The sequence below is a fragment of the Lagopus muta genome, chromosome 4 (assembly GCF_023343835.1).
Source record: "Lagopus muta isolate bLagMut1 chromosome 4, bLagMut1 primary, whole genome shotgun sequence".
In the NCBI taxonomy this organism is placed as follows: domain Eukaryota; kingdom Metazoa; phylum Chordata; class Aves; order Galliformes; family Phasianidae; genus Lagopus; species Lagopus muta.
In genome coordinates this window covers 67,395,543-67,414,138 of record NC_064436.1, presented here as the reverse complement: position 1 = coordinate 67,414,138, position 18,596 = coordinate 67,395,543, and the positions used below count along the sequence as shown (strand labels likewise).

General features: G+C 35.0%; 1 protein-coding gene across 8 annotated transcripts in view; it reads left to right on the top strand.

The window, feature by feature from the left end:
• CTNNA2 (catenin alpha 2) overlaps positions 1-18,596 on the top strand; it is a 456,804-nt gene that overhangs the window by 412,634 nt on the left and 25,574 nt on the right. For all 8 annotated transcript variants that reach the window (XM_048942164.1, XM_048942165.1, XM_048942167.1 and 5 more), the window contains 4 exons: positions 2,930-3,081; positions 9,395-9,508; positions 12,807-12,988; positions 15,411-15,516. In XM_048942164.1, the coding sequence (XP_048798121.1) occupies positions 2,930-3,081; positions 9,395-9,508; positions 12,807-12,988; positions 15,411-15,516 (554 nt within the window). The remainder of the gene's footprint in view (positions 1-2,929; positions 3,082-9,394; positions 9,509-12,806; positions 12,989-15,410; positions 15,517-18,596) is intronic.

The following is an 18,596-nucleotide window of genomic DNA, read 5'->3' as shown; positions in this document are numbered from 1 at the left end:
GTATCTAGTTTGTCTGAGAACAGTTTAGCTTCAGAGAACAACTTCTGGTCTTAAGGTGATTGATTCCCTTAGATTTAAAACCCTGAATATAAAAAATTGAGAATTTCTCAACTTGTCTCTTTAAACTGAAACCTCCAAGAAGAGGTAGCTATAATGATGCTGTTAAAATAAAATTTTATATATATATATGTCTAGTCCTCTGGACAGAAAAATTGCTTGAAAACTGAAGCCTTTTTTTTTTTTCCTAAAGTACTGATTTATCTTTGAAGTTCAAATTCATAGCAAAAGTCTCTTTACATGGTAAATAAATTGTCATCTGTCATTGAAGAGCTTCAACTCCTGATACAGGTTTGTTATCTTTGTCTGAGTTCTTCTTCTCAGCTTAAGAATATCCCTTTTTGTACAGTATATGACAGATAAGAAAAACAGGAGTTTTTGTGGGTACAATTGAATTGGATATTTACCATACGTCACTGTCATGGAGCTCCTCAAGTGTGTCCCAATAACCTTAACAGCTCTCAACTCAATTTTCAAAAACTTTACTGTGTTAAAGGGTAACTTAGAAAAACCTTTAGGAAATAGCATCTAATTAGTTTAAGATGTTTTTTCATGCTTATCTAATCAAAACTAAGCACTGATGTAAAAATACAGTTGGTAAGCAAGTAAACAATTCATAATGTAGTTTATTTCCATTTTTAAAAACAGATAATTTTCATATGTAATAATGTAAATTATGGACTAATTTGTGGCCACATAGGCAAGGTTAAAATTGTTGAAGCTTTCACATGCAATGCATGTGGGTAACTCTGTCAAAAACCTTACCAAAGTCAAACTACAGTTAGCAGAACAGGTTGCCCAGTGAGATTATGAATGCCCCTTCCTGGAAGTATTCAAGTTCAGGCTGGATGGGGCTTTGAGCAACTTGGTGTAGTGGAAGGTTTCCCTGTAACAGCCTGTTGGAACTAGATGATCTTAAGGGTCCCTTCCTACCCAAACCATTCTGTGTTTCTCTCCATTATTTAGCTACTCTGACAAGGAAAATGTGGAAATGTTTTGATACACCCAATTCATGACAAATCTTTTGCCTGTCCAACACCTGCTCATTATTTATAAAATAATAAAGCGTTATTGCTTTACGTTATGTTTCACTTCTGTCTCGGTACGGAAAATAGATTGAATCTATAGCTCTTCTCTTTTACCTTTCTAATAATAGATGCCTACTTTTTTCTCTAAAATCTCTAAATCTAAACGCTAACTGTTATTGCTTTTTAACTTCTTAAGTACTGTAGATTAAATTCTGTATATTTGAAGATATATTTGATAGATATATTTATGTATGTTTATATAGATAAACTGTCCCTTCCTAATTCAGGTCTGCTGCATTTACTATTAACTGTGTTAAATACCTGATCAGATTTACTGTTTACGAAATTCTTGACAGAAATTTAGGAATCCTAAATATTAGGATCCTTTGCCTCCTTTTCTACTGCCATTTTTGCATTTCTAACTTTGCTTGTTTTATCCCATTGACCCTAAATATTTTTATTTTGATTCTTAGCTAACTTGTTTTCATTATATTTTTAGGGATTGTTTTTTTTTTGTTTTTTTTTTTTTGTTTGTTTGTTTTAGGTTAGAGTTCATTATGCAATTACTTTAGTCTCCTAATATCCTTTCAAGTGTTCCATTAATTAAGATAATTTGATATATGTATTTACTTCCATCGCTCTTCAACTCCTACTTAAAATGTTTCCCCTTTGCTTAGCAGTGTTTTATTAATGCTTACTTTATTGAAGTCTATTGTCAATATCACTTTTTCCTGTTTGCCCCAATACATTCCAAGCACTTCTGCGCTTACTGAACATTATCTGCATGAAAAATTCAATTCAGTTCTTTCATCTTCGTGCATGAACAAACATATATAAAGTCAGCATAAGCAAGATTTAAATAGATTAATCCCTTTAAAGTTTTCTCTTTTAAGAAAAAGCATTCAGTGAGTATTACTGAAATGCCAGAAACTGAAAACAACAGTGAGTGTTTCCAGTTGCTCTTCAAAATGTAAACTAGTCTTGCGTCATGTTTTTTGTGTTGTTTTTGTTTTTAAATTATTTTTGCTTTAAAACAGATGTTAAGTGAGAGCCATTAAATATACTGTTTTCAGTATGAGTAAGAACAAATTTAAGGGCATTTATTTAAGAAGAAAATGGGGTTTTCTGCCACAATGAAAATTTACTTCCTAGAAGAAATGATGACTTTCGTTATTACAGTTACTTCAAGGAAAGCTGTTGGAGTATTTACGTAAACAAATAATTGCTTTAAGATATGTTTCATAAAGCCCATGCTACATTTGATAATACCATTACCTTATAGCTATGACTACTTTTTATAATATATACAAGATGATAATAAAGAATGTCTTTTTATATGTCTTCACAGAGGCCGCTCGCTAAATCTTGCATTCCAACGGTGTTTTGTCCCTTTTACTATTCAATATGAGCCAGACTAGAGTTACCCAATCTAAATTAGTAGGTGGAATAGCTATATTTTCCTTTGATCATTTGATACAGATATTGTACTATGTTCATTCCAAGTTTAAAGGTTTTAAAAGAATTTTCCTGATAGCTCACATAATGAGCTATTGATGTCATATAAAACTTAGTAAAGAATCAATTAAAAGGAGATTTTTATATTCTTTATTATTCAGTTGGTGCCAAGAGTATGAGGATGGCTGTTTTGTCTGTAGTAGAAAATGTGCCAGAGCTCTCTACAAAAAGCATGCATGTAAAACTGCCCTGTGAGCCTTCCTAGGTCTTGAAGTCGTGACAACAACATGTACCATGCCTACTGAAAAGTGTTTATGCCCAAGGGCAGGGAGAGAATGTTCACGGAAGGAGGTGTCTAATCTTGTTGCCTTTCATTTTCTTTAATCTAGTTATGCCACGTTTTGCTGAACAAGTTGAGGTTGCCATTGAAGCGCTGAGTGCGAATGTACCACAGCCATTTGAAGAGAACGAGTTCATAGATGCCTCCCGCTTGGTTTATGATGGAGTTCGTGACATCAGGAAAGCTGTTCTGATGATAAGGGTATGTAAGGCACCTGGGAAATAAAAGTTGGGGCTTGAAGAAAAGTGCCACACACTGGATAAGAGGAATAGAAAAGCTACTTGGACTCAGCCTTGTTTTATAATTTGCCAGAAAAGCCTGACATCGAAACAATCATAAAATAAAAATCTGTGCAGAAAAAAAAATGTATTCTTAAGAAAAGACGTCAGGGGATGAGCAAGAAAATATTATTTAACATTTTAGAGATTATTTGATCACAACTGCCCATAGATGGAAGCTCAGTATTAAGTAGAACCGCTTCCATAGCAGTAGCAATATATTAATAAGATTTTCAAACTTTGTGTAGAATGTTTTTTGAATGTATGTGTGCTGCCTAGGATATGAGGTAAGTCTGGTTAAAATCTAAATGAATAAATAAATTATCTTGCAGCTCCACTGAATCTCTGCAGGGATGGTTTTGAATGTTTACTGAGCTGAAGAATGTGTAATTTCGTTGTTGACTAACCAGTTGATTCAATTTGCTCAGGCATATTTATTTATTTATTTATTTGTTTGTTTGTTTGTTTTTACGTATCGAACTAGTTGTGAGTATATCTGTATCTTACTTTTCAATCTAGTCCAAAGGCAAATATTTAAAAATAAAAGATTGTTTTGGACATCCCAATTTAAATTTTTGTATGAAAAACAATTTACCTGCCCTGATGAAGGCCACATACAAATGAACTCATAGTGAAGATCTCAAAGAAAACTGTCTCTTTTGAAGCAACAGTGGTAAAGCAACAACTCGCTCATCTGAGTAAACATAAAACATACACTTTTGCATGCAAATCTACTATAGCACTGACTAAAGCCTTCAGGCAGTTGGAGCACTCCAAAATTGCTTTGTTTTAGTCATTATACATGTCACAGTACATTACATTAACATCTACACAGAAAGCTTTTGACAGTCTTGATTTTCTAACTGCAAAATATAAATCATGTTCCTGTACCCTGTGCAACCCTTGGGTAGCCTAAATTAAAGGCATTGTTGGATCAAACATATCCTTTTTGGAGATGTGCTACATTGGAATATTTGCAAGACTTCTGGTCTGGAATGGAAGAAGAAGACCTGTTCTTCCTTTGACCATACAGTTTCTTAGTCTGTAGCAAATGTTTCCAAACATTTTTTTTGGACAAGTGAACCTCAGGGAAGGCTCAGGTTGGACATCAAGAAAAGGTTCTTCTCCAGAGGGTGGCTGAGCCCTAGAACAGTCTCCGCTGGGCAATGGTCAAGGCCACAAGCTGCCAGAGTTTAAGAAGAGTCTAGATAGTGCTCCCAGGCATATGGTCTGATTTCTGGGTGGTCTTGTGTGGAACAAAGAGTAGACTCAGTGATCCTTAAGGGTCTCTTCCTATCTGGGATGTCCTATGATTCTAGAAGCCACTTCTAAGCACATTTCAGTCCTCAACAGTCAGACATTTAAACTGCTTCATAAGATGCAATCATGGCATGGGTACTTCTACAGATCTATTTTCTTCTGTCCCCTACGCAGAGTTTTGGCTCCCAGGACCCACTTGCACATCTATCTCACAGAGGTTGCTATGAGACCTTCTATCCGGAATGAGATTTTTGGCTTAGCAAAAAGCACCATTTTAAGTTCACTTATTTCAGTGCCATTTTGCTGTTATGTTAATGATTAGCTTGCAAAGCTGATCAGCATGCAGGCTTCACAGTCTCCTTAGAAACATCCCAGGTTACTTTTGCAATTGTATCACTACCACTTTTCACTCTGTATGTGATACGAGCTAATGAATTCTGCTTACTCAGATTAGGAAGATGTATTTTTTCATTCAAACAATTAACTTATTTATGGAGCTAAATGTAGTGCTCCTTACCCAGGCAGAGAACTAAAGCAAATAAATGGTCTCATTATCCTTGTGAATTAACTGGGAAAATTCACATCTATAAATTTACATAAACCAGAGTTTGCTGACTCAGAACCTTATTTTCTGTAAAACACAATTTAGTTTAAGTTTGAGATACTTTCTAGTATTCCCATCCGGACATCTCATGTTGAAATAGAAAATGCAATTAAGGGGTAGACATTATGCTATAAAAAACAAAGTAGAGAATATTTTTATCTAATAATTTCTTAATTCCTGCACACTCAGGCTGCAAAACTTCTTGTAGAATTATATATATATATAAATCTTGCAAACTTTTTACAGCATCTGCCTCAAACAATTATTTTCAGGCAGTAATTGTTTGAGTATGCTATGGAAGATTAAAATTTGTCAGAGATGATTCTCTCATTCCATTGAGGAAATAAAGCCACATTTTAAATTATTTTTTGTTGGTATTATTTTAGTAATCTGAAGGAAAGAGGGAAACATATCTTCTCTTTTTCCTTGGAAAGGGTAGAATTTAATGTCTGTTTGGAGTAGGAAGGAGGCTTATTTTGCATTGGGGGCTGTTTTTATAATCTGAATAGATCTCTTTCACAATTGAAGAAGTAGTATAAACAAATTTAGGAGTATAATTATAGAGTCTAAAAATAAGAAAATAATAGCTTTGTTCCATCATCTTTTGAAATTACAGCACAGGCAACAAATTACACTTTTTTTTTGTAAATACTTGTGAAATTCTCTCAGTTGTTAGATGGAAACCTGCTCTACAGCTAGGAACAATTAAACAGCACCTTTCCACATTCTTTTGCATCTATGAGACCACTCTCTTCACACATGGCCTTTACTACTGGCAGCCTCCCTAATAGCAAGGCTTTTTTTTTTTTTTTTTTTTTTTTTAAATCAAGAGTGCCCTTCTGCATCCAAACTCCAGTTTTACCACTTGCTATACTTTGGTCCACATTATGGAGCAGTTCTGGAGGACATTAACTTGAATGTAATTGGTAACTGGGAAGATGTACACATTAAGTGCACTCCTGACAGTGTGGGAATTTCATTCCATGGGAGCAGACCACACCTAGCCTGAATAAAAATGAGATGAGATCAGTGTGAGTGTGGGGTCTTGAATAGTTTGGAAGTATGAATCCTCTTTTACTTGTTAATAGGGGCTTAGCCTTGATAAACTATCGGATAAGCACTGGGGTGAAATCCTAGATCCTGCTACATCCCCTACCCTCTGGAAAACTAGACTTAGTGCACAACCACATCAGCTTTTAAAACAGTCTTTCTCCAAAGGGCACTACAGCAGAGTCTGTTGTCTGTATTGAGGGCCTTTTGCTTTTCAAGTGTGTGTGCAGTTAGTTTTTACTTTAATCATTAAACAGCTGAGGACATACTGTGAGAGAGGTTCTTTGTCTTTGCCACTCAGATGGTGCTTGAAGCACCTGAGTCACTGTGGCTGCAGCTGCCTATGTACAAAAAAAAAAAAAAAAAAAAAAATGCCCAGAGTAGCATGGAGTGAAATATAAAAGCATATTATAGTCTTTTTTTCTCCTTGGCTTTTAGAAGTAGAAAGTATTTTAGTGGTAGAACATAGGGAAATATTTTCATTTCTACTCATTACAAGGTTAACTTGACTTGATGTTTACAGTGCTGAATTTCTTACAATTGCATCTTACAGTTTTTAAGCACATAGCATAGTGAGTCTCTTTATCTTCATTAAGTATTTTTGAATTGGTGAAATATTAAACAAATAGCTTTTATAATTCTATATATTGACATCACTTTACATCTAATTCATGCATAAATGGGTTGATGGTTGACTAGATGATCTTGGTCTTTTCCAGTGTTTATGATTCTATGATAAATCACATATTCATACTGGCATTACAAAATCAATGACTTTTTAAAATCTTTTGTTTTGAAAATGGCTCTGGCTCCTTCTTACACAGCTGGTTGTAAGAGTTTTGTTTAGAAACTGTCCCTGATTTCAAATCCACGTTTCCTTAGTTTTTATGGCCATAGATTCAGATTTCTACAGGAACAAATCAGTCCTTCTGTCATCCAACTCAGATAAATTAAGTAACAGACTGTTGTCTTGGAAACTGGGTTTTAAATACCATGGTCTTGTTAGTTGTGCACAAAAATTGGATTTCTTCTAATAAGTTTGGAAGACTCAGCTAAGGAATAAAAATGCCTTCAGTAAAGATACTTTCCTATATATTTTTTTTTTTACTTTTTTCTTTTTTTCCTTTGTCTCTGAGCAAATCAGAGAGATTTAAATTGAGGCTGCATCTCCAAGACATCAGATATAGCAAAGCAGCAGCACAACAGTGAAGAACATACCATGTGTTTGAAATGGCAGCCTACAGTTAGCAATTCACTGCTATTCTTCATCCTAATGAAAAGCGTAGCTGCTTTTGCAAGAAAATGAGGGTGTTGAATTCTCCACACTTGAAAACCTTAAGAAAGTGAATCTGAAAGTTAGTACTGGATTAGATCTCACTTGCAGATAGGGAAAATTCTGGAATTTCTTGAATTGGTAGTATGTTATAACTGTTCCATTACCTTGTCCTTTTGTTTGGCACTGCTTTTCTCCAAGTTACAGACCAATACTGATTAAGTTTCCATTTTTTAAAGACCACAGATATTAAGATTGTGAAGGTTATGCAGTAAGTGACAGCAATGCGTTTTTTTCTGAATGTTTCTTTAAGGATAAATTACTTGAACACAGAAGTTTGAGAATGTTTTCCCTCTTTAAGAAGAGTCCTCCTGTGCTTAGTGTGCTTACACTGTTGGGATGTAATATTTTGAATATTCCACCTGGCTGTTCTCTCCAGGTTAAACTATCATAGCCCTTACACAGCCCTGCAACTCGGACTACAAAAAGCTGGGAAGGGGCTTCTTGTTATCTTTTATAGTCTTATATATATAAAAGTGTGCAGACAAAACAAAACAAAAAAAAGTGTACCTGAGGAAGGGTGCTGGTTTTACAATGACAGTGTAACCGACTGGCTGATTGGACTTGGAAGATGGGAAAGAGTCAGCTGATTTACATTGAACGGTCTGAAACATTCCACCCAGTTACTGCTACAGGCTAGTGGTGGGCCCTATAACTGGAAATATTCTGTCTTGCTTTGGGAGGTATGTGCTGTTTGTTAGTAGCTGATTTGCTTACGACAGATTTTAAAGTCACATCCTGCCCTCAGGTCATTTAGCAGAGAGAAGATGTTAAGTGATTAAAGACGCTTGGACAAAAAGATCATTGGACATTACAACAATGGTTGCAATCGTTCCTTTCTTTGTTATGCCAGAGGAGAAAAGACATTTATTTTCTAACCTGGATTTCATCTTCTCTCCAACTTGCTAGGCATGTTATTTGGGCATGTGTCTCTTCAGAGATGCTGCCAGTGTTTCATTACCACACTGTCATACTTGGTTATTTCTTCCTCAAGTGTTCAGCAACAAAATATGTGTCTAATTCATTTCAGCCATATGAAGATGGCTGTGTTTTTTCTTCTTGTCATGTGCACTTTACCATGTAGTTAGCAAAGCTGCTGATTTTTCTGTTACAGTGATGTGCACTTCATGTTGGAAACCAGGCTGTAATATAAATATCGACAAAAGACTTCTCTACATTACGTTAGAGGGTTTGGAACAGTTCCTGGTGACTGCTAATCTTCAAGATTAATCTTCAAGAGCTGTAATGACAACTGGCAATGATTAGCACCTCTGCTAGGAAACTTGACAGTGCCTCCAAGCAGGAAATTACAGCGTGACTGACTTCTTTGGTGTTGATTGGTCCTCTAGGTTAACACTAAAGTATGTGGGTAGCCAGTAGGGTGAGGATCTCTCTGTAATTATTATGATCTCCTTTTTCTTTTACTACATCTATTGTACCAACCAAAGTTACTTGTGGACAGACTGCTTTTATTAGACACTGTTCAAATGACAAAAGCAATATAATCTTCCATTCTGAGGCCTATATTTGTTCTTACACCATCCATATAGAATATAATACTAAACACTGGTTTAAAGCAGGCTGTTTCTTTCTTTCTCTCTGCATGCATACATATTTGGAAGATTACAGCAGTTGCAGTATCCATTTATAAATGAAATAAGATTATTTTGAAATACTGCATTCCGGTTGTTAATGTTTCCATAAGATGTTTGTTCGTGGAACTACATTTGTTACGTTAACAGAATTAAGAAAAGTTGCAGCAAGGTAATGATAAATGCCATCTGTAAAGGAAACTCAAGTTGAAACAACTTAATTTTTAAGACAATTCAATTTCGGTTCTTGACTGAGAGGGCACACAATTTAAAACAAAAGGGAAACTGTTTTTTGGGCAGGTAATCAATGAAATAAGAGCTTACTGTACACAGGATTTGTATCCTTTATAAGATTGTCATCTCTCCTCTTGCTTTCTTTCCCTGTCTCATTCTCTAGACCCCTGAAGAGCTGGAGGATGATTCAGACTTTGAGCAGGAAGATTATGACGTTCGCAGCCGAACGAGTGTTCAGACTGAAGATGACCAGCTTATTGCTGGCCAGAGTGCAAGGGTGAGTGTAAACCCCATGTATGCTAAGTGTTGGTGTAGCTGCAAATGAAAAACTATGCCTCAGAAGGCAAATGCAGTGATTTCAGGTCTTCAGAGTCATGTAAGACACAATAGCAGTAATCTAACCCTGGTAGAGTTTTTCATGTCCTACCTATCTCAAAAGCACTGAGTTTATTGAATGATCCTGTGTTGCGTTGTATGAGCTGTTTGCTCTGGAAGGCCTTACAGGTTTAGAATGTACTGTAATTATGGGAGTATTCAGCAAATTAAAATAAATAAATAAATGTTGTCAAGGCACCAAATGCTATATCCAGAGAAATCTTACATTAGTCATGTTTCCCAGTGTGCAAACTTGTCAAGTACAGCTGAGCAGTCCCTGTAATTTAATTGTAATTGAAGACACTTGTTACTGAGTCAATGTAATTTTACCAAGGTAATTATATCATGATGAACTAGACTCATTGTGATTTGTGACCTTAGCTTGTACATGGGGATTGCAAATTAAGCTGATGAGTGCTTCAGGGGTCACAGGTGCTGGAAAAGTGGAATTTGTTGACACACAGGATTACATAACCTTCTGATGCATGTTTATTTTACACTAACCAGACTGGTCAGCTCAAATTAAAAACAATAATAACAGAATATAATTTGGGGGACAAATAGCATGACAAAGAAAGAGAGTCAAAAAAATAACAGAAGAAAAATAGTAATAACACCAGAATTTTCTAGCAGAGAACCACCAGGGAACTGAGAGATGCTTGAATTATTTCCATGGCTGTTTTACATGCCTACATGTTTATACTCATAGTAGAACTTGCTGAAGTGAAATAATGGATGAGACAAGAAGCATCTCCACACACATACACAAGCACTATAGCAAAAGCTAGTGGGAAGGAAGTTGACTTCTTACTATTAATTCTGGAAGAGGATTTACAAGGCTGAGAACTTTGAAGGCTAAAAGGCAATGATAGTGTGAAAAATTTCAAAGGACATGAACTGAGAGGTTATCAGCTGTTGTATAAAGAACAACAGTATGCTAGGGCATGAAGCATACATTTTAGACACTGAAAAGGTAATGTCAGCCTAAATTAGGTTTACTTAGAGGTATGGGAGGAATGCAAGACAGATGGAATGAAATGTGCAGAAGTCTTGTCTTTGATTCATCTCCATGAATATCGAATACAGATGTTAAAGGGAAGGGAAGGGAAAGGAAGGGGAAGGGGAAACGGAAGGGGAAGGGAAAGGGCAAGGCAAGGCAGAAGCCGTAGCAGATATCAGAAAAGCTGTTTCTTTGTCATTACATCCCTAGAACAAAAATGTAGTTTCTCCTGTTGGGCCTCCTGGATATGATATCATGACTAGTAGCCTCATCACCTAGAGGAAGATGTGATTCGGATTGTAGATCCCATGCCTGCCAGCTTGGTGATGTTGTGGATGTGGGTGAATATCTTTGAGGAGTTATTATATGTTAGAAAGCATAACATATTGTTTGAAATATTTAAATGATTATTAAAGTAAGTCTCAAATACAAAAGTACTGAAATGTAATACTAGAATTTCATGGTTTGGTTGTGTGTGTTTTTGGTTTTTGTTTGTTTACATGTAGGATTAGGTATCACATAATCCTTTTTTGGTCTGAAAACCAAGTACAGATTGCAATAATAGTTTTGCTAAGAATCTAGTTCACCTAGAGACTTAGGAGTCTTAAATTGTATTACTTTCATTGCGGTTATTATCACTGCTGCACTTCAAACCTTCTGCTTTGATCAGCTGCATGCTGTATAAACATAATATACTATAAAGACAGTCCCGCTACTGAATAACTTATAATGCAGTATATCACAGGATGCAACAAACGAATGAAAACACAAAATGAAAGCATACTGTGCAGAAGGCACACAGTCCACAGTCTTGAGTGATTCACTGAAGTGAGTCTGCAAAGTATGGTGGTAACTTATTTGAAGCCTTTCCTTAGAAAAGCTAGATTTTTAGTTGTGGACTGTAATGGATTTAATATGCTTACTCTGTAAAGCTATTAGCATTACAGTAGAAATGCTTATGTCAGTATTCGGTAGCCACAAAACTTTAAGATCTGCAGTTGCTACAGGATATAGCTTCTTTAAAAGTGTATTAGTAGCTGGAATTGAAATGTTAAAACACTGTATACCAGTTTAAAGGCTGTACAAATGAAGATGCCCACAGAGAAGACACACGTGCATGACATACAAACCAGCTCTCCAAATTCTGATTCTCCTAATCACATTCTCTTCATTTCAGTTAATGTATCAGTTTTAGTGTATGTGCTTCATATGTATTCTTATATATTTATTAGCTTGACTTGAAATGCATTTTTCTGTGAAAAGACTAATATGGTAACATTTACAGCTGCTGAGTTACATTGATAAGGCCTAATTAAACATCGTGTGTTGAATTTTAATTTGATTAGCCTGCAAATTTATCATTTTTTGATCTACTGTTTATAACCTTTCTTAATTTCAGTTTTGGAAAAGGTCAATTATTAATTTTTAAAAGCCAAGAGCATTTTAAGAATACATAGAGATAGACTTCAGCTGATTGAAAGTGACATAAACAAGAAAAAATGTTACAACACTTAAATATATGTCACACCCCATTAAATACATAATGTGGTCTTAAGAACCCTAAAGCTAAATGGTAGCTCAACTTGGAAATCATTACTGGAAGTGTCCATTTGATCTTCAAAAACAGTTAGTATAATTTTGCAGGCTTTTCTTTTTAAGGAGGTGGGGGAATTTTCTACTTTGTTGATAATGTCGAAGCAAATTAGTATCAACTTGTGCAATAGTTTTTTGCATATCTTTCATGATACAATTAGATTACTAAAAGTTATTGAAAGTACATTCATTACAGCTCACTTCAAATGTATTATCTTGCATGTCATAGCTTGTTTAAGCAGAAAACCTCTGTACTTCTGACAGAGAACAAGACTAAGGGAGATGCTAGCGATTCAGTCTATCTTTTTCCATAGATTTTGTTCATTTTCAAAAGGTTAAAGATAATTTCTGTTAAATCTTAATCTTCTTGTATGTGATAGTGAATAACCTGCATATCACATCTTTTTAAAAATGTTAAAAGTAAAAGAAAACTTGTAGACATTCTACATACTTTCTTTCTGTCCGTCCTAACAGAAGTCAAATGCTTAAGGGATTTTGTTTGGTGTCTTCCACTGCCATAAAAAGAAACTAGAATGCAATTTGAATCAATGTATATATTTCTCACATCCTTTTTTCATGTCCAGTTTCTCCCATATTTTTTCTTCAGGCTATCATGGCTCAGCTCCCCCAGGAGGAAAAGGCTAAGATTGCTGAGCAGGTAGAGATATTTCACCAAGAAAAGAGCAAATTGGATGCAGAAGTGGCCAAGTGGGATGACAGTGGTAATGACATCATTGTGTTGGCAAAGCAGATGTGCATGATTATGATGGAAATGACAGACTTCACTAGGTAAGAACAAAATGGTCTTTGCTGAGGATTTCTTCAGACATCTTTCCTTTTTGTTGCACTTCATAGCCTATTGATGTGATGTGCTGTTTTGAGGGATATACAGCTTAATAACACACTAAATCCTTAAGGAGATGGTGGTTTTCTGTGCATGGCTGCTCTAGATATTTCACCATATTTGAAAAAACATTTGAATTTTTTGTATTGTTTGCAAATCAGTTTTATTTGCAGATCATCTTGAACATCAGCAGTAAAGACAGTCTGCAACGCTATTATACTCAAGTGACATTTTGTTTAGTACCAATGTAAAAGCATGTGCCTGTATGAACTTTCAACATTTCAACATGATTTGTGTTAATCAAAAATAACAGCAAAACTCTTTGTATCGTTTTGAAGAATGAACCTCTTTCAGAAAAAAATTGTCTCTTTCAAAAGACAATTTAAATACGAAACCTTCTTGATCTTATACTTCATTGGAGTCTGTCACTAATGATTTTAATTTTTTTGCTTTCATTTCATTTTTTCTACTGACATCTTCTTCCTTTCTAATTGCAAATCATCAAAAGATCATTCACTAATGATATCAGATAAACATAATTATTTTGTTTAAATGTGGTTATATTGTTAATGACACCAGGGAGAACTTTTTATAAGATTCTTTGAATTACAGATTACCATATTAAGTTACAGCTATTTCAATGTTTACTCTTAATGGGAGTCCAAGAGTATAAATGATATTTATCAAAATATGATTAGATAAAACTAGGCAAAAATCCTTCTGTTTTTTTGAGGATTGAAGTAAAAGATCTATTTATTCAATCTACTGAGATGCTCAAATAGATTTCTCTATCCAGCCTTGTGTCTGAAGCATTCAGCCTATTTCATGGGAAACAGTGTCTGCATTGATAATACAGTGTTTGCACATAACTTACATATATATGTATGTTAATTAATTTGCATGGAAGGGTAATTGGTATAGCAATTACCAAGCATTTTTATGCATTTCAAATATGTATATAGAAAGTTTATCTACATTTTAATAGATGACTCCTGTATTTCTTTCTGAACAATCATTCTCTCAGCTTGCTCAGTGTTCTCTCAGCATGTGCTTTCACAACTATTCTTTTGGCAGCAGACTCACAACTCCTGTATACAAATGACAATGCAGAGCCTCCCATGAAGGGTGATATGTCTGAGAAGTCTTAGTTACCTTTGCATTATTCTTCTCTTTGGCTCTCTGTTCCTTCTCTTCAAAAAACAAAGTGAAAAACTGCCCAAGCAGTGTGATCATTTCACATAATGAAGAAACAGCATTCTAAAGCAACATCCCAGAATAGGAATGCTTTCTGCAACCTCCTGGACAATGTTTGATACATTAAGCATCAAACTTAATGTATCAAACATTGAATTGCATTTTCTACCATCAAAAGAACAGGACTAATATGAGAGAAAAACTACTGCCACATTTGAAGTAAATTAAAAAAAATAATAATCAAATGCGTCCCTATTTGCATCAGGTATCACATCACATATTTTGATTGGCTGTAACCACTGCAGTGTTAAAACAGTAAAAAATTTCAAGTGTGTGGAATTTGAGATGGTCAGATCTGCTGAGGGAATGAATGTGAAAGCATATGAGGTCACTATGAAGGAGTTCTGCTCCAGTTTAAGTTCAACAGAATGGGGATACTTGAAGATCATAATTTTCCATCTGTCTTGTCTGAAGCTGCATTTCTCCACATATGATCAAAAAGAAATAAATAAATGAGGAAAATCAGTTTGCTTCTAGTGGAGGCATTATTGGGAGTGGTAGCAAATGTTATTATAAACAGGATAAAAGTTTTGGGTCTGAAACAAACTCAGAAAAGTCTGCAATGATTTTTTTTTCCTCTACAATTCATAACTATAGTGATTAAAATCAGATGTTTGTGTAGTATCTTAAAAGTATAGGATCAGTCTTAAAGCAAATTATGCATGTCTTAAATGTAACAGAATTATACTTTAAGAATCATTGTTTTATGATATATCTAAAAGAAAAGCTTTCTAAAACATGGCAGCCTTGCTCTAGAATTGATAGGCTTAACATTAACGGTTGGCATGGGAATGGCATAGTTTTTAATAGCTGTGTATTGCAGAAAGAACATTGGTTTAATAAGCACTTAAAAATGCATATACTATTAAGTGTAGCTTGTGCTTAAGGCACCATCAAACTAAATTGCTAGAGAGGCATTTCATAAGAGAGAGGAAAAATAGCAGACCACATTTTAATCAATCTCTACTATACAAAGTAATTAAAGGGAGAATTTGTAATAAATTAAGAAGTTATCCCTGTTACTGTTTTAAAATCAAGTACTAAACAAGGTCATTAAAACTGTTTCCTTTCATAATTTATCTGTATTGTTCATCATTTCTTTGTATTTCACAGAGGTAAAGGACCACTGAAGAATACATCTGATGTCATTAATGCAGCCAAGAAGATTGCAGAGGCAGGATCAAGGATGGACAAACTAGCACGGGCAGTAGCTGATCAGGTAATAGCAAAAATAATCAGAGATACAACACAATAAAACAGTTTCTATCAATGAGTCACATTGTACAGTTGTGCAGAAAAAAGAAAAATCTTCTGTAGCAATGAACATACAGTTGCTTTTTTTTTCTTGTTTAGTGGTTTGGTTTTTGGGGGGGGGGGGGGAGGGGAGGTTGTTTTGTTTTGTTTTTCTGTGGTATAGGAAAGTAATAAATGAATTTTGAAACTTCAGAAACTCCTCAGGTATTACATAGCCTCATATTCCAGACTGGGAAACTCTATTATGATTAGATTAATATGTTTGCTGATATGAAAGCAATTGGATGCTCTGTGACCCTTGATGAACGTGTATAACTCCTTATATTCTTTCAGCTGCTTCTTCCAGCAGTTTCCCTTGACATTGCATGTCTTCTCCTTTGCATTGCGGTATTGTGCTCTGCACCTTACAGCCTCCTCCTCTAGGTTGTAAAATCTGTCTCCACAGTCCCATTACTAACTTCATTTCACAACTGTAAGGTTGAATTTCAGCTCATTTCCTTCAGACTGGATTATGTATTAATCTGAAGAACAAGAGAAAACATCAAATAAGAAGACAAGAGCTAGATTTCAAATCCAAGTTCTTGGTTCAAGATACCTTATTTTAGATTTATGATTTTTTTTTTTTCCCTCACAAATGATTATCTTTCCCCCAACAATCCCCCAAGATACCCTGTAGGAAACATGAGAGGATGTGCAGGAATTAATAAATGAAAAGGTGAGATTTTTTTTTTAAACTTTAATTTGCTCAATTCATTCTTATTTCCTTTGTCTTTTTGTCGTTTGTCATTGACAAAAATTGAGCAAACAAGCCTTTGGCAACCAAATCATGAATTGGAAGGGACTTTAAAGATCATTTTTTTCCAAATCCCCTGCAGTGGTCAGGGGTGCCCCCAACCAGATCAGGCTGCCCATCCAGCCTGGCCTTGAATGCCTCCAGGGATTGGGCATCCACAGCTTCTCTGGACAACCTGTCTCAGTGCCTTACCATGCTCTGAGTATCTCTTGATATCAAATTTAAGTCTCTTATCTTCTCTTCTCCAAGCTGTACAAATTCAGCTCCCTCAACCTGTCCTCAGTGGTTAGGTTCTCCAGCCTTCTGACCATCTTTCTAACCCAATATGCATCTAGTGGTCAAGAGCAAAGAATATCAATAACAATATCAGTGATTATATTGTTTTAAAAATTCATGTGAAAACCTTAAGTATAATTTAATTACAGTGGTAATTATAGTGGATGCCTCACTTCAGATATTCATTGTAGAAATTCTTCTATAAGTATTTCTTATGCAGATTTTGAAGGAATTGAATCTTCTGTCGCTGTTGGTGAAATGTTTTACAATTCTTTCTTTGAAGAGCTTTTCCATTATATAATTTATTGACTTTTCTTTTTTAATTTTCCCCATGGTTTCTTTCTTTTCACTGCTACCAGGATAAAACTAGCTGGTAGTGAGAACTACAACTTCCTTGTCTTTAGTCTTTCTCTTCAAAATAAATATTTCTTTTTCTTTCTTCACGGAGGCATGTAATAGCATGCAATACTTACTACTCATGGAATATCATCCAAAGTGGCAAGAAACCCAAATCTGCCTATTATCCTATAACCTCTGAAAGTTTGGTTTTGAGGTTTTCTTTATTGTCAACAACCATTTTTCCTGCACTAAACCCATTCCTATCCTTCATGTGCAGCAACTATTCATTTTAGATTAACAGTGAGAAATCCATCTGTTAGCTGATGAAATCTCTAACCTACATTCTCTGAAGAGATGGAATATTATCAAGGAATGTGATGTAAAAAATAAAAATAAAAAAAATAATGCTAGTCTTGGAGTGCATTGTCCTGAGTTACATTTTCAGTTTCAGGAGACTGGAATATGCACACTTAAATAATAAGCAGGGAAATCATTGTGAGAATGAAATGTTTGTTTTCATGTTCACACTTTAATGATGTTTTACATAACTTACATAACTTCAAAGACATTCGTGATCTAAACTTTTTTGTGGATAGTTGCACTTCTAATTACTGTTCCAGTGAGAGAGGTTTTACTTTTTTTTTTTGTTGTTGTTCCAAAGTCCTTGTATTTAAAGCCTGATCAGCTCTCTAGAGGTATTGCTTTTTCAAGTTTATTTCTTTCAGTTCATGGACTTCAGGAGTAGGGTAAATATTTCTGTATTAAATTGTCACCAGCAGGGAGAAGAGTTCTCTTAGGAATTCATGCCTGAAAGATGTGGCAACTGCATGAGAAAGAGAGGCATTATAGCATTGTTGTAAATACAGAACAGATTTAACTGAACAGCACAATGAACCTCCAGCTTTGTTTACTGTTAGTTTCAAAGGGAGAGGAAAAACTAAGTGACTGCTTTCAGGGCTATAGGTGACAGTACATGCATCTATTTCACCACGAATTCGTTCCCTACTGGCTGCTGAGGACAGAACAGTTATCTCTAGTCATATCCTGTGATGATATTGACCCATATGCGCTTAATTCTATCAATTTTTGTGAATATTTCACCATACCAATGGGGGAAAAAGAAAAAAGAAAAAAAAAAGGAATATAAACATTTTAGGATGTTTATATGAAAAAATGTATTTGGAAATCTTTGATCCCCAAGCAGTACATTCAAAGGTCCTTGTCAGTGTAACGTTTTTGTGTAGCCACGATGAGTATTTGTTGGAGACTTGCTGGAAACAAAGGACAATTTTAGCTCTCTGTCATCAGAGTGAATTACTAAGGTCTGTTCTCTTGAGGCAATACTAAGAATATTAATTGTTGGAGAGTTATTTACTATGGTGTTATTGTGGGAGATTATGCAGTTTCTATTAAGAGTGCCAAAGATTGTAAACAAATTATATTTCGACCTTTTCTAGTTATACTTGTAAGGAAACTTTCACTAAGTCAAATTAGATTTGACCTAATGTAATTTGTATTAACACATAATTGACACAATGTTTAAAATGGTACCGGACTGTAGATAGCCTTCTCTTGAGTATAAAAAACTATCCCAAAGACATGCAGAGGGATGAACTTGTGTCATTGTATTCTTAAGA